Raw genomic sequence first — 15,152 nt, forward strand, 5'->3', positions numbered from 1 at the left:
AACAGCGATTTCATTTGCGGCTCGACTTCCGTATATGTTTTTTTTTGTGCGCGAGCTAAATTTTTTTTTTTTCCCCCATTTATTTTATTTTTTTAACTTTATTAAAGTTTTAAAAAAAAAAAAAAAATCTGATCACTTTTATTGCTGTCACAAGCATTGTAAACATCCCTTGTGACACCAATATGTAGTGACAGGTACACTTTATGGAGGGATCGAGGGTCTAAAAGACCCTAGACCCCTCCACTACACTTCCCTGTATGCAAAACGCCGAAAACGGCATTTTTGCATACAGCCGTTTTTCAAATTTGCCGCCTTTTGCAGCACAGTAACCCGGAAGTGACGTCATGGACGCCGCCTCCGGGTTACGTCATCGGAGACCCGATCGATGCCGTTTCCGGCATTCATCGGGACTCCATCCAGCCGGCGGACGGCCCCCCCGGGTACCGATCGAGCAGCTCCCGAGCCGCATCGGTCGGTACCGACGGAAAGCCAACCGTCGGCTCTAAACCACGGTACCGGGATGGTGCCTCTAGCTAGAGGCACCATCCCGGTACACTACCGCAAAGTTTACCGACGTAGACCTACGTTAGTATGCGGTAAGTGGTTAAGGGATGGGTTAAGGGATGGGAGCTAGAACAAACAGTGGAATGGCAGGGTAGGCAGGGTAGGAGGAGACCGCAAATATTGGGGTAGGGAGTTCCAGAGAATGGGAGAGGTCCTAGAGGTGTCCATGGGAGGAGGTAACAAGGGAGCTAGAGGGCAAGATGCCTTGGGGAGGAGGATTTGGGCAATATCCGCAGAGGAGGTTAGTGATGTAGCTGGGGGCATCGTGAATGGCTTTTTACATTTGTGGTTAGTATTTTGACTTTTGGGGGTAGAGGAAGTCGGTGAAGGGTTTGGCAGAGAGTGGAAGCAGTCAAGGATCAATTAGTAAGGTGTATAAAAAAAGTGTAGCAGCATTCATAATCGACTGAAGGGGGGGGGGGGGGGTGGCCAGTGAAGAGGGAATAGCAGTAGTCAAGGCAGGATATAACCAAGAAGTGAATAAGCTGTTTTTTAGTGTTAGTCAGGAAGAGGCAGATTATGGAAATGTTGCATAGGTCAAGGCAGCAAGATTTAGCCAGTGCTTGGATGTGGGGCCTGAAAAAAAGGCCAAAGTCTAGCATTACACCCAGCACCCTGGCATGTGTAGAGGGACCATTTATTACATCTTGGTTTTAGAAAGAAATGGTGAGACATCTATGCGGATATATGTTGCTCAGTAAATTTGTAATACGTGAGGAGACCGAGGGGTGAGCCCCTGTAGAGAGATACATCTGGGTATCGTTGGCGTAAAAGTGGTATTGGAAACCATGGGAGGTTATCAACTGGCCCAGAGAAGAGGTGTAGAGAGATAACAGGAAGGTCCCAAGGACAGTGCCTTGGGTTGCCCCAACAGAAAGAGGAATAGGAGCAGAGGGGGTGTTGTACATGACACTGAAAGTGAGCCGAGATAGACAAGAGGAGAACCAGGAAAAAGCAGAGTCACAGAGGCCAAAGGAGTGGAGATTATTGAGGAGGAGTGAGTGGTCAACCCACCCCACTGTGTCAAAGGCAGCAGAAAGAGTCTAATGCCCCGTACACACGTGCAGATTATCTGAAGACTTTTGTCTTCAGATTTACCTTTTCTATGTAGTGCAAGGGCCTGCCGGATTGCATACAAATTGAAAGTGTTTAGGTTTGACCTCATATTATATGGTTTTGGTAAGTCTGCAGACAAAAGTCTTCAGATAATCTGCACGTGTGTACGGGGCATTAGAGTAGGAGTATGGAGTAATGGCCATTGGTTTTAGCAGTTAGTAGGTCATTAGTGAGTTTTAGGACAGTTTTTGCGTGGAATGTTGTGGGTGGAAGCCAGACTGTAGAGGCTCGAGAAGGTTGTAATTGAGGTAGCTACTCATACGGTTGTGGACAAAGTGTTTTAAGACGTTTGGAGGTAAATGGGAGCAGGGATATGGGTCTTAGTTATTCAAGAAGGTGGGGTACAATGAGGGTTTTTAAAGTATGGGGGTAACCAGCATCTGTTTGCGCAGGGATGGAGAGGTTGAAGATGTGGGTTAGAGAGTTTAGGGTAGAGCAGGAAGGGGAGCCATAGTAATTGGGTACAGGGAACAGGTGGTGAGGTGGGCCTCGGAAAGGAGTTTGGCAACTTCCTGGGTGGTAGCAAGGTTGAAGGAGAAAAGTATTGAATGTGGACCTAATATGTTAGCTGGAGGAGAAAGCTGGACACTGCATCACCATCACAAATTGTGTCGATCTTGTTTTTGAAATGACTGGCAAATCGCCTGGGCAGTACGCAAGTTGGTGGGTGAAGTAAGGGTAGGAAAAAAAAAAAAAAAAAGAAGGAGTTGTCGGGGATTGCATGATGCATGAGAGGGTTTGATGAGAGTGGTGTAGTAGGCTTGTAGGTTTCTTTAGTCGTGTGAAGGCAGGAGTTGTATTTGATAAGGGCAGATTTGTACAGGGTGAAGTCTTGCAGAGATTTCGTTTTATGCCATGCTCATGCAAGTGCATTGCTGCATCTCTTGAGAGACTTTTGGTTTTGTCAGCTTGCCAAGGCTGTAGCAGGTGAGGCCTGGTTCTGCTTGTAGGGAGAAAATTACAGTACATAGTTAACAGAGCGAAAGGAAATTGTAACTTATAAGGTCAGCTTACAGCTGAATTCCAGGAATTCATCCATTTTGTAAAAAGTGAAGGATTGCTATGAATTAAGTCCAAGTTGGTGCATGACATAACCTGAACGCATCTCTTATTATTTAGATCTGGCAGATTTATGGCTCTGCACTGGCTCTTGGGGCTGTGAGAGGGGACCGAGGCACACAGAGCAGCTATGCCTGCTCCTCCCCTCTGCTGCCCATTCACAGAAGTCTTTGTATTTTGTGAAGGAATTCACATCATTCAAAGGCTTCTGTGATTAGGCAGGCAGAGGAAAGGGGCAGGCATAGCAGCTGTACTGACTACTGTTGAAGTAGTTTAGACCTGAAACATCAGTCAGGCTCCTAGAACAACAACAAGCCATCTTCTGGGAGTGCAATAAAAAAATGGTCAAATATAAATAGTACAGATGACCCCGGAAGATGAGATGTATATAGCTGACCTATTGGTCATCTGGACTTGTACAGAAAGGGAACTTGGCCTACTTTGGAACAGCTTATCAATATAATCTGAAATTTACTCATACTGTCAGTAAGGTACAGGTCTCTTTTCTAGATCTAAACATCTCAATTAGATCCGATGGATATATCCAAAATGAACCTCTACCACAAGCCCAGTGCAGGCAATACTTTCATGCCAGCAGCCTACATCCCTAGTCAGAAATATCCCATGTGCCCAATATATAAGGTTACGGAGGAATTGCACCTCCGACATAGATAAAAAAAACCACAAACAGGCAGACTTGTTACAACAAAGACTTTTAGCACAGGAATACTCGGACTCTTTTAGACATTTACTATAATAGAGCCAAAGATAGATCAAGAACCTCTCTTCTGTATGGTACTCTCTCTAAACAATGCAATCAAGCTGTGGGTATTGTTACAAGATATTCATCTAAAGAACTCACAATTGCGATAATTAAAATCACAAAAAAAACTGGCATTTTCTTACGGATGACAATACCATTTCTAAATATGTCAAACAGACTCCTGATCTCATCTTTTGACGTGCGACTACACTCAGACAACAGTTAACATCTAGTCACTATACACCGTACAAAAAGGGGGGGGATACATCTCTCATGACTTGCCAACGTGGAACATTCTACATCGGCAAGACTAAACAATGGATTGGACAAAGGATTGGTGACCATACCGATTACTCAGGCAGTGAAAAAGTTATTACTTCAGTTACTAGACACATAGTGCTTTACCATACATAAAAGGTGTCGTTCTTTGTCCTTAAGTCATTTTACCAGACCCCAGAGGTGGGAACTGGGACAAACGTATACTTCAGCCGTATGACCATCTATTAAGCTATAATTAAATATTTTGGCTGTTAAAAATGCTTGCATCACTTATCACAACCCCGTCCCTTTGCAACCCATGGCGCAATCCAAAAAAATTTTGCGGCACACCAAAGTTCAATAAAGTATGTAAATTTAATCAACGTGTAAGTTTTTGTCCTGCATGTGGTGCTTTCTCATGCCTGCTATTTTAGGCATTTGCCCAATACCATCATGGCCACCATAGGCTTGATTGTAGGTTTTCCTAGTTTGCTTTATTTTTTGCCACATTCCATCATGGCCATTGTGGACTCAGCCTGTCCCAGATGTTTTTTCTGCCCTGCTTTGCCCAGCTCCGTCATGGTAGCTTTGGGCTCTTGCCCACTCTGGGTGTGGTTTCCTGCGTTGTGGCCTGGTCCTGACTGTCCCGGCTCTGTAGGGATGGGCAGACCAGAAGTAAACTGATGGCCCTTCCATCGCTGTCTATTGGGTGTCTAGCTCACTGAGGAGGGACTCACGTCCCTCTGGGTGGGCAGATGCCTTCCCGTGTGTCAGACTTGGCGCATGCCCAGTGACCTCACATGCCATTATGGCGGTGCCGGACAGGAGCCCCATATAATAGGGGGAGTTTTCAGTTAGTCCTGTCTGCTGATGTAGCCCTGAGCCAGCTCCTCATTGTCAGGTGAGATGGAACTCCCCAGAACACTGATGACTATGCTGTATACATCCTTTATGAATATAGACTGTGACTATTGTATATTTTTCCTCCAGGGTAGTTTGTGTGTCAGATGCACCGTTGAATACTATGTAGAAAGGAAACTACTGCGCTGCACTGAATAAAACTAAAACAATATAGTATAAAACTGTCAAATACTAGTGTTACCTCTGAGGCTTTACTACTGCAACCAGCCCCCTTTTTTTTTTATGCTTGCACTGATCATATAAAGGTGAGCACTGACTATTTAGCCTTTCTGCTATTATAAAAGTGACATTACTTGCTTTATGTATCCACCTGGCACACTAAACTCACTTGTTTCCATGGTGAGTTACAACTTATATGAACAATAATAAATATTATATATATATAAAAATAAATCCTTTGTTTCAATACATAATTTTTCAAGCTACTACTCTTTACTACCTCTTTGTCAGGCAAGAGACCCCCCCCCCCCCCCGCTATGTGGGATTCCCCCAGTCGCAGGTACAGACTTGTACCCTATGGCTTCTTGCGGATGACCTCACTTCAGGCAAGACAGCATGCATGGTTTTCACCACAATTCTTCAACAAATTGTAATTTGAACTAAATCACTTTTTCCATTTGGCATTGCAGCATTAAAAGTGATTATTGCTCTAGAATATTAGATTATAAGCTCCTGAAGAAGCGGTGGTCTTCCCGCAAAACTTGTCAAGTGCCCAACCCTCAGATGGGGTTTACATCTGACAATGGTTATCTTCCAAAGGTCACTTCATCTGATTTTTTTAGAGCCAAATGTTTTAGGACACAGTGTTTTAGGTCTATTTTTTTTTTTTTTTTTTAGATGGGTGTATGTTTTTGGAATAAAGCTTAAATCATTTTGTCAAGCCTTTGTATGGTACCATAGAAGTCCACATTAGCCTCAATCCATCTTCCCTCCCATTTTGATAGGACGTAGGTACCTCTTTTATGCGTGATTTACGCTGGCACCCTGTTTTTTAAAGCCCAGAAGATGTCATGCAGCTCCTTAACTCAGTGTGCCTTCACTTTTTACAAAAGGTGCTGAATTCCTGGAATTCAGTTTTAAAGCCTCGTCTACACAGATGGAATGGGGGCAGTAAAAAACGCTTACTGAGTTGTGGCATGGTAATGCCATTCAAGTTCCCTATTCAGCAAAACCAGTAAAAAGGGGAAGGTAGAGACTGTTGCACATGTAAACTTAGCCTTTTCGATCGATAGAATATGAAGTTGCCACAGTATTGACTCTCCCTCTTGTAGTCTAAGGTCTGCATTACTGGTAAATAAGATCAAGTCAAGATTTAGGCACCTATACTAACTGGTTAAAATACATTTAAAGCTAGGTTTTAAAAATTTATTTTCTACACCATCTCAGCCTCCATCTCTGACTCTTGGATTCACCAATACCAGTCAAAATATTATTGTGCTGGGAATAGTTGTATTAAACTACAACTAAAAGCTCCTGTATGAAAATCTAAATAAGTACCAAATGCAGTTGCTATGTAATATGTATACATAAAATAAAAAGGGTCCTTTACCTTCCCTGACTAAGCTAAATCTGCCTTTTCTCACATGCTCCGCCTCCCAGACACTGCAGCTCACAGTGGGTAGATTTCACAACAAAGGCTACAAAAGCAGTAGGCAGGACTTGGTGTGGCTGGGTGCCGATTAACAAGTTACAGGGTTGTGAGACAGCACTGACAATGTTGATAGTCATTCCCTCTGTAACCTCTTCTCTTTCCACTGCAGTGCAAGCAGGCACAGCCTACAGGAGCGCAACAACTCTGCTCTGAAGAAGTCAGGAGCAGTGCAGTATTAAGGCCCGTACACACGATAAGAAAATCTGTAGGGAGAATTCGTCCGACAACCGATCTGCCGATTTTCGGATTGTTAGTATGGTGCTTTCAACAGCCAACTCCGACTTTGCGGCTGACAAAATCCTGATGTGCAGGCTATAAAATTTTTGTTGCCCGTAATACAACGTCCGATTTTTGTCTCATTAGTACAGATTTCGACAGAAAAAAAAATCTTAAGAGCAAGACTAGGCATGCTCAGAGAGAAAGAACACATACAAAACAATTCAACACATGACATCACTTCTGAAGTAGAATTCTGTCGTACGGGAAAATTCATATGCAAATAACCTCTTCACTTTCCACATCAGACTGGCATGCCACAAAAAACAGACGACAGATCGTTCCATAATCTGATCGTGTGTACGGGGCTTTACTGCCACCCCATCACAGGAAGTTGCTCTAAGTAGACTTTACTGGCAGAATCAACAGGTATTTATGGGACATTGTGGATGCAATTAGAAGTGCTTTGCTACTTTTTTTATAGGAGAGGCAATAATTCTACTTTAGGGTTTCTCTTTCCACACATTATTTCAAATATTTAAAAATGGATACTTATAACAAAGGAAGTCTTTGTGGAGAGGTATATGGAGGCCGTTTCTGCGGACTTCCTGTTTTACAAATGCTAACCCCAAGTAGCCTGATGAGTTTGTGTCTATGGTAGTAGGTCTGTCAGTTGACAACTCATTTAAAATTTCGATCAGACAACCTATCCAGTTATCAAGTGTCCCCACCTGTCTGCCCTTCTCCTTCCCCCACCTTTTTGCATTGAGCTTCAATTAACAGTCAAGCCTTGCCAAGCATTTCTTTTTATGAAGGAGGTCCTGCTAGACAGGTCTGGTAAAACTTGTCATTGGGACTGAAAATGACAGAGCTCAGGAGAGAAGTACAAACCGTACAGGGAGGGAAAAAAAAAAAAAAAAAAAAAAAAAAAACACCACACAGACTTGATCCACACACACGTTGGGCACTGTAGTGCTGTTCATTTCTATAGCACCCCAATTAATTGCTGTGTTGCCACGCCTTGATGAAAAAGGGTGCAGTTTTAGGCTGGCCATACACTATACAATTTTCTTATTCAATTTCCTTTAGATTTACCTTAAACTATGTAGTGCAAGGGCCTGCCTGACTGCATACAAATTGAAAGTGTTTAGGTTTGACCCTATATTACATGGTTTTGGTAAATCTAAAGGAAAGTTGAACAAGAAAATTGTATAGTGTATGGCCAGCCTTAGTGTGCTCGAAGGTGCCATAGGGGGCCCCAGACTTCCTTGATAGAAAAAAAAAAAATTAAGAAAGTGTGTGGGTGTCAGGATATGAGCAGTTAAGCCTGACTTCATAGGCAAAGGGATAAGGGCTTCTAGCAGATGTTTTACAATTCCAATTCAAGGTGCTTGTTTTATCATCACCTTGTTTACAAGAGAGAAGTGGGTGGGACAAGGGAAAAAGTTAAAAAAAAGGTTGGAAAGTGTCAAACAGCAGCTCTGACCCATTGTGTGGGAGTGAAATTAAAGAGGAACTGCAGTCTGCTCACATAACTTGTAAAAAAAGAAACATATTTGCCATTCTAAAGCTTCTTTCCATTAATATATATATATATATATATATATATATATACACACACACTGTGATTGTGCACTTGCCAGATATGCTGCAGAGATCTCCCTCCACTAAGTCTGGCTGCAGCCATTTTAACTATGGGCAGCTGAAGCTGCTGCCTGTTCACCTTCTGGATTTACACAAAACACACATTTTATTACACATTTCCCCTCTCTTGATGAATACTCATGGATTTCTGCAGTCTTCCGTTATCTCTGCCCTCATCCAGCCTCCTCAAGCTCTTCTATGACTCACCCCTCCTCCCTTGCTGGCAAACTCTCACGAGAGTGAGAGAGAGCTGTGCACAATGTCATTAGCCTAGGCTTTTGACCAGACAAGAAAAAGGAAGTGGGTTGTATAAGGTATTTACTGGCAGAAAAAAAAAAAAAAAAACTGTTTTACTATCCAAAGTTAAAAACAATAAGGGCAGAGGATTTAATAGATAAAAAAAAAAATGACTGCAGGTCCACTTTATTGACCAGAATCAATTTATCACAGTGAGAAAGATGAGAGACAAGATCACTCCCCCATCTGACCCGATTGCGTCAAGGGGCAAATGCAACACTCTGCAATCTTGAATAGGGTAAAACTTTATTAGCAAGTTTTACCAAAAATTATTAGATTGGTCAAAGTCAAGACAAGTGTGGGGTTTATCATTCATTTCAGTTTGAAGTGCCTGAGCACCCCGAAGGTTTAAATCTGGCATTGGATAAAAACAAATTGCTTGGTGGCTGGATTGTCCAGGCTTGATCACCATCTAATACCTGTAGGCAGGCTAAAGTGGGGTACACACTGTAAGAAAATCGGGCGAACGATCCTCCGATTTTCCTCGTGGTTTCCCAGCAAATTAGAACCGATGAACGAAAAATTTGTACGAAACTTCTCATACGACAAAGGTTTTTTTTGTTTATGGTTTCTGATCATGCACAGTCTCTCTTTTCTGATTTTTCTTGTACGAAATTGTACGAATAAAGTACACATTAAAACGAAAATCGCTTCTTCCCGTACGAGAAAAAAAAAAAAGTTTGGAGTTTGTTCCTTCAAGAATTTTCGGACGACAATTCAGAATCGGCTGCAGAAAGTTGGGTACACACTATGCGAAAATGTTTGCCGGATTTTCTTATTGTGTGTACGAACCTTAAAGCTGGTCAGAAATGTTACAATTAAATTCTATAATCTCTTTAAAATTGAACAAAACAATAGAATGTAATGGCCTTCTCAAATAAACAATTCAACTTGCATCTAATCATGTAGGCCATAGTACCATCTTGTCCAAGGTAGATCTAAAGAGATTGTCCAACCAGACTGCAATGTGTATGGCTTGCTTAAAGCTGAATTCTGGGTATGGCTATTTTTTTTGCATAGTTATATTGGTCTAGCTTGGATCAATGTGCAATACTTAAGAGATCCCCCTGGAAGCTGGAAATTACTGTAGTAGGCAGTATTACTGCAGTGGTTGCCGCTGCGCCACTTTGCAGCTTAGGCTCCATTCACACCTAGGCGATTTTAATCTATTACAAATCACGGGGCGCGTTTGCAATACCAACACTCCTTAATGGCACCCCAATTGCAGGGCCATTTTGCAGCGATAAATTGCACTGCATACGTGACAAATTGCAACACTGTTGCCCAAAAGAGCCTCCTGCTTCTTTTTGGGCAACAAGCGTTGCGATTTTTGCTGCAATTGCAGCATGATTTATCACATGACAAATTGAGGCAAAATTGCACCACGATTGATGCATGATAATAAATGATGGCATCGCAAACGGCCCCGTGTTTTGCCAGGATTTGGAATCAGGGCAGAATCTTGGTGATTCAAATTGCCTAGATGCGAATGGAGTCTTAGGGAACACAAGGGGGGGGGGGGGGGGGGAGGGAAGGTCACTTAAATCGGAGAGGTGGGACAGATAGGTCTCCACTTTGTAAAATCAGAGAATGCTTTGCCCTTTCTGAAAAAATGCAAATTGTTCTGTGAATGGCACCCATGCCAGGTGAGCAACCTCCTGTGTTCACTAAGCAACAGGGCAACCGCTCTATATGGGACCCACAAGACAGCAGCAACCCCACTGGTGTAGCAGTGCCTACTACAGGAATTTTCAAATACCAGGGGGGAATCGTCCAGGTGTTGCACATGCATACTGGTCCACACACAATCCTTGGAAGTCAGCTTTAAGTCACAAGTGTGTAAAATAAAATATGATCACAATTGGCAGCAGCATGCGAACACACACACAAACAACAACAAAATAAGTCACCAGCAATGCAAAAGATCCGCCTGTAACCCACAACTCAAACCATAAAAGGGCCATGATCATAAGCACAGTCAATTCTGATAATGCAAAAAAAAAAAAAAAAAAAAAAAAAAAAAAAGTGTGTGTGTGTGTATATATATATATATATAAAAAAATACATACATACATACACACACAGGTCTGTGTTTGTGGAGCAAAGCTCAAAGTATGTTCCAAAATCTGCCTGTAAACCTTTGTAACACAATCATATCTGGAATAATAATAATAATTATTAAAAAAAAAAAAAAATTATCTTTATGGTTCCACCATCCCATATTAAAACCAGTAAATATGTCACTGTCTGAAAGCTCTCAGGAGGGAGACCTGCTCATGTATGTCAAACCTAAACCTTATAGTAATAATCCATTATCCCATGACCTAACTGTACAAAGTGACCCAAATTATTTAAAAAATATTTCTTATAAAATACTCACCCAGATTATTCTGCAGCAACCAAGCAAAGAGCAGTAAGTGTGTCATTCTCCCCATGACTGTAGAGAGGCACACAGGGGATGACAATCCAGAACTCAGCAACTGAAAAACTCAACTTCAGTCCAGAACAAAATCACCTGCAGGTGTAACCCTTGGCCCCACCCTCTTCCATTCACCAATCAGAGTGCACCTAGAGAAGTTCTAGGAGACAATCCAGGTAAGGTGTGGTGAAGTTTCTGTTCAACTGTGCATATGTATACATAACCGAGTACAGAAGTGTGATGGGTACACATGATAAACACAAAGTTTAGGTGAAATGATACTTTTGTATTTATATATATATACATGTATTATTACATTATTTTTAGTGGGATATAGGATGGTGATTTGGAGCTCATGCCCATAGGTGTAAAAAAAAAAAAAAAACAAACAAAAAAAACAACTGATATCTTTGCAAGATCTGCCTGGCTGTGAAAAAAAAAAAAAAACACATAGAATAGACCACAAAGTGCTTCAATTTACATGCTTATTCATCTCTAATAAAACTCACCACACACATTACAATCTGGTTGTACAATCTTCTTCCGATCCTGACATTTCATCCTTTGCCTAAAATCATTCTATAAATTGCCCAGGTATTCTTACCAATGCCTAATTGTATACATTGTCTGTAACAGATCTACCAACAGGTGTATAGTGCAAGGACCTGCCGGATAGGATACAAATTCATTGGATATTTTAGAGTCAAAAATATTTTTATTAAAATATTAAGGCAATACAAACAGATGTACTAGACACTACGACAAAAAACAGGAAAACATGAAAAAGAGCCACAGGGTGAAGTGCAGACCCAGCCAATGACTATCGCCCATAGCCAGCCCGCACAGTCACCTTAAATGCTACAAAAAAATCATAAACGTTAAAGCCCCGTACACACGCACCGATTGTTGGCTGTAAATTTTCGGCCGACGTCCGATCGGCCGATTGTCGGATTGTATGATGCTTCCGACAACCGACTGCGACTTTTCGGCCGAACAAAATCTGGTGTGCATGCTATAAAATTTTTGTTGGCCGTCACCAGAACGGCCGATTGTTCGTCAGTCGGTACAGATTTCGGCCGACAAAAGTCAGATGAGCAAGACTGGGCATGCTCAGAGAAGAAAAAACACACGAAAAGTAAACCAGAACATGACATCACTTCTGAAGTTGGTTTTTGTTGGCCGATAAAATTTGTGTGCAGTCTAGAGCACATTTCAACCAACACAACAACACTGGACAAAAGTCGGCCGATCGGTCGGCCAACAATCGTTGCGTGTGTACGAGGCTTATGTTCATAGGGTAAAGCCCTGTAAGCATTTTTTTTTTTTTAGTAAATTATTCTGGCTACTAAAATATTCACTATGAATGAGTAGGGGTGGTAAACGGTAATTAAACTGGTTCTCGGTGACTTATGGCCGGAATACACGATTAGAATATCGCCCGATCATTCGACCACCGACTAATGAAAAAGTGTTCGTTGGTTAAAAACGTTGCCAACATACACGGGCCGAATATCGCCCGACCGTTGTCCGCTGACGATCGAAACAGTGTTCAGCGTGATGATGTTCTACAGATTTCAAATGAACGACCTTAACACCAACGTATAGAATATCGTTCATTCGCAAACGAGACGACAGAATTTTTTGTTTTTTTTTAAACAGTATTTTTCGTTCACAATATCGATATCAGTCATTGATGGCTGGGCATTAATGAGTAGAATATCGGCCGATCATTCGCTGAACGGAAATTTTTGGCCGATTTTCTCGTGTATTCCGGCCATTAAACTCTGTAAATAAATTGGTTCGCTGTGGGGTAAGCTACACTAGTCGCTCAGAGTTGCATCATTGTCTGATTACACCAGAATAAAGTAGAAACACTTTCACACGGGCTTTCCCATCAGGTCCGCCTGTCAGTTTTTTCAGGCGGACCTGATCACGGACCCTCCATGCACCTCTATGGAGCAGCGGATGTCAGTGGTGATATGTCCGCTGACACCCGCTGCTATCCGATCCGATCCTGTCCATGAAATCCAGACGGATGGAAACCCTATTTTCTATGCGTCTGGAGGACGAAATCAGATGAAAATGGACAGGCAGTCCGTTTTCATCAGACCTCCCCATAGAGGAGAGTGGAAATCTGACAGCTCTGTCTCAGCACAGTAAGTGGAGATGGACCTGTCATCCGCCTGCTCAGCGGGGGTCGGTGGATCGATCTCCGCTTAGCAAAGCGGAGTCCGCCGGGTGGAAAGCCCGTGTAAAAGGACCCTAATTGGAGGACTTGTTTGCTAAAGCACTGCGTATCATAAACAATTGCCTTTTTTTTTTTTTCATAAAATGACTTGGGCTTTCTTTTTTTTTTCATCCTTTTCTCAGAATTAGCTTTATTTAGCAAATATGTACAGCATACAAGGGATTTGTCCTCGGCTTAAGGTTTAGAAGTTTACTTTGCCCTTAGGTAAACATTTATGTATATGTGTGACAGTATGTGCTGATAGTAGTGTTGCTGATCTCCTGCAACCTCTGTCAGCCACTTTATGTCTACATGCACTCACTTTAGCATCAGCTGCACATTGTTGCTTTGAACTGGCTTCCTGATTGTGGCAACAATGGACCATGCCTGTGCAATCTGTGTCAGCACTGCAGCATGTAGTCTACACGTAAGGGATGCATGTGACAAGGTGACAACTTAGGTTACCAGCTCATCCCTTTCAAATCGAACACATATTAATCACTTCTGGACCGGAAGGATTTACCCCCTTAAAGAGGAAGTAAACCCAGCACAAAAAAATGAGAAAAAAAAATAACCTGTAAGACAAAGGCAAAATCGCATACTAGCTCATTATGAAATACTTACCCAAGAACGAAGCCCCCACAGTGCCGTCCGCACAGCGAACATGTCGGCCGTCCTGCTTCCTGGTTCGTGTCCTCCGGCCATCTGATTGGCTAGAGGCGCAAATACATAGCCGCCGTTCACGGCACAGGTGGCAGTTCCTTTAGAGCGCATGCGCCAATGACGTCATCGGCTGTATTAAAAGTAAATATCTCCTAAATGGTGCAAGTTTAGGAGATATTTACTCCTTATTAAAGGCTTACCTATAGGTACAACTTCCAAGAGAGGGTTTACAACCTCTTTAATGACCAGGCCATTTTTTGCGATTTGGCACTGCGTGACTTTAACTGACAATTGCGCAGTCAGGCAATGCTGTACCCAAATTAAATTTGGGTCCTTTTTTTTTCCACAAATAGAGCTTTCTTTTGGCGGTATTTTATCACCTCTGCGGTTTTTATTTTTTCCGATATAAACAAAAAAACAGCAATAATTTTGAGAAAAAACTAAATTTTTTACATACATTTAGGCCCAAATGGATTTAGCTACATGTCTTTAATAAAAAAAAAATTTTAAGAAGCCCATATTTATTGGTTTGCACAAAAGTTATAGCGTCTACACTTCTTGAAGTGCTAAAATGGCAGGGCAGTACACCCCCCCCCCCCCCAAATTACCCCTTTTTGGAAAGTATACACCCCAAGGAATTTTCTAAAAGGCATGCTGAGCCCATTGAACATTTAATTATTTTGTCAGAGGTGTTTAAAAAGAAAAATGTTTACACAAAGCTGTCATTGAAATTATATATTGCTCAAACATGCCATGGGTATATGTGGAATTATATCCCAAAATACATTCTGCTGCTTCTCCTGAGTAAGGGGATACCACGTGTGAGTCTTTTTGGCAGTGTAGCTGCGTACAGGACCCGGAAAAACAATCATTGCCTTCAGGCTTTCTAAAGCCCCGTACACACGTACCGATCGTCGGCCGAACGATCGGCCGTCTTTTGTCCGAGGGCTGTCTTGTCTGTTGAAAAGTGCAAAAGACTGCACACTAATTTTGTCGGCCAACAACAGCCGACTGCAGAAGTGCTGTCATGTGATGGTTAACTTTCCCTGTGTTTTTTCTTCTCTGAGCATGCCCAGTCTTGCAAATCTGCTGCCTGGCGAACAATCGGCCGTTCTGGTGTTGGCCAACAAAAATTTTAATGCTTGCACGACAGATTCTGTTCGGCCGAAAATGCGCTGTTGGCTGTCGGAAGCATCATACTAACAAGCCTACAATCGGCCGATCGGTCGTCGGCCGAATCTTTACGGCCGACAATCGGTACGTGTGTACGGGCCTTTAGGGCGTAAATTGTTGATATCACTCCTCACTAGTTTCGGAGGCCATGAAATGTCAAGATAACTCAACCCCCCCCAAA

General features: G+C 42.3%; 1 protein-coding gene across 1 annotated transcript in view; it reads right to left on the minus strand.

The window, feature by feature from the left end:
- The window catches only part of UPK3A (uroplakin 3A), a 41,911-nt gene extending 30,983 nt beyond the window's left edge, over positions 1–10,928 (minus strand). The window contains exon 1 of the mRNA XM_082253666.1: positions 10,870–10,928. Within this exon, the coding sequence (XP_082109792.1) occupies positions 10,870–10,924 (55 nt within the window). The 5' untranslated portion in view covers positions 10,925–10,928. The remainder of the gene's footprint in view (positions 1–10,869) is intronic.
- Positions 10,929–15,152: the final 4,224 nt, after the last annotated feature.

The sequence above is a fragment of the Pelophylax lessonae genome (assembly GCF_965119305.1).
Source record: "Pelophylax lessonae genome assembly, chromosome: 4".
NCBI classification, from domain to species: Eukaryota; Metazoa; Chordata; class Amphibia; order Anura; family Ranidae; genus Pelophylax; species Pelophylax lessonae.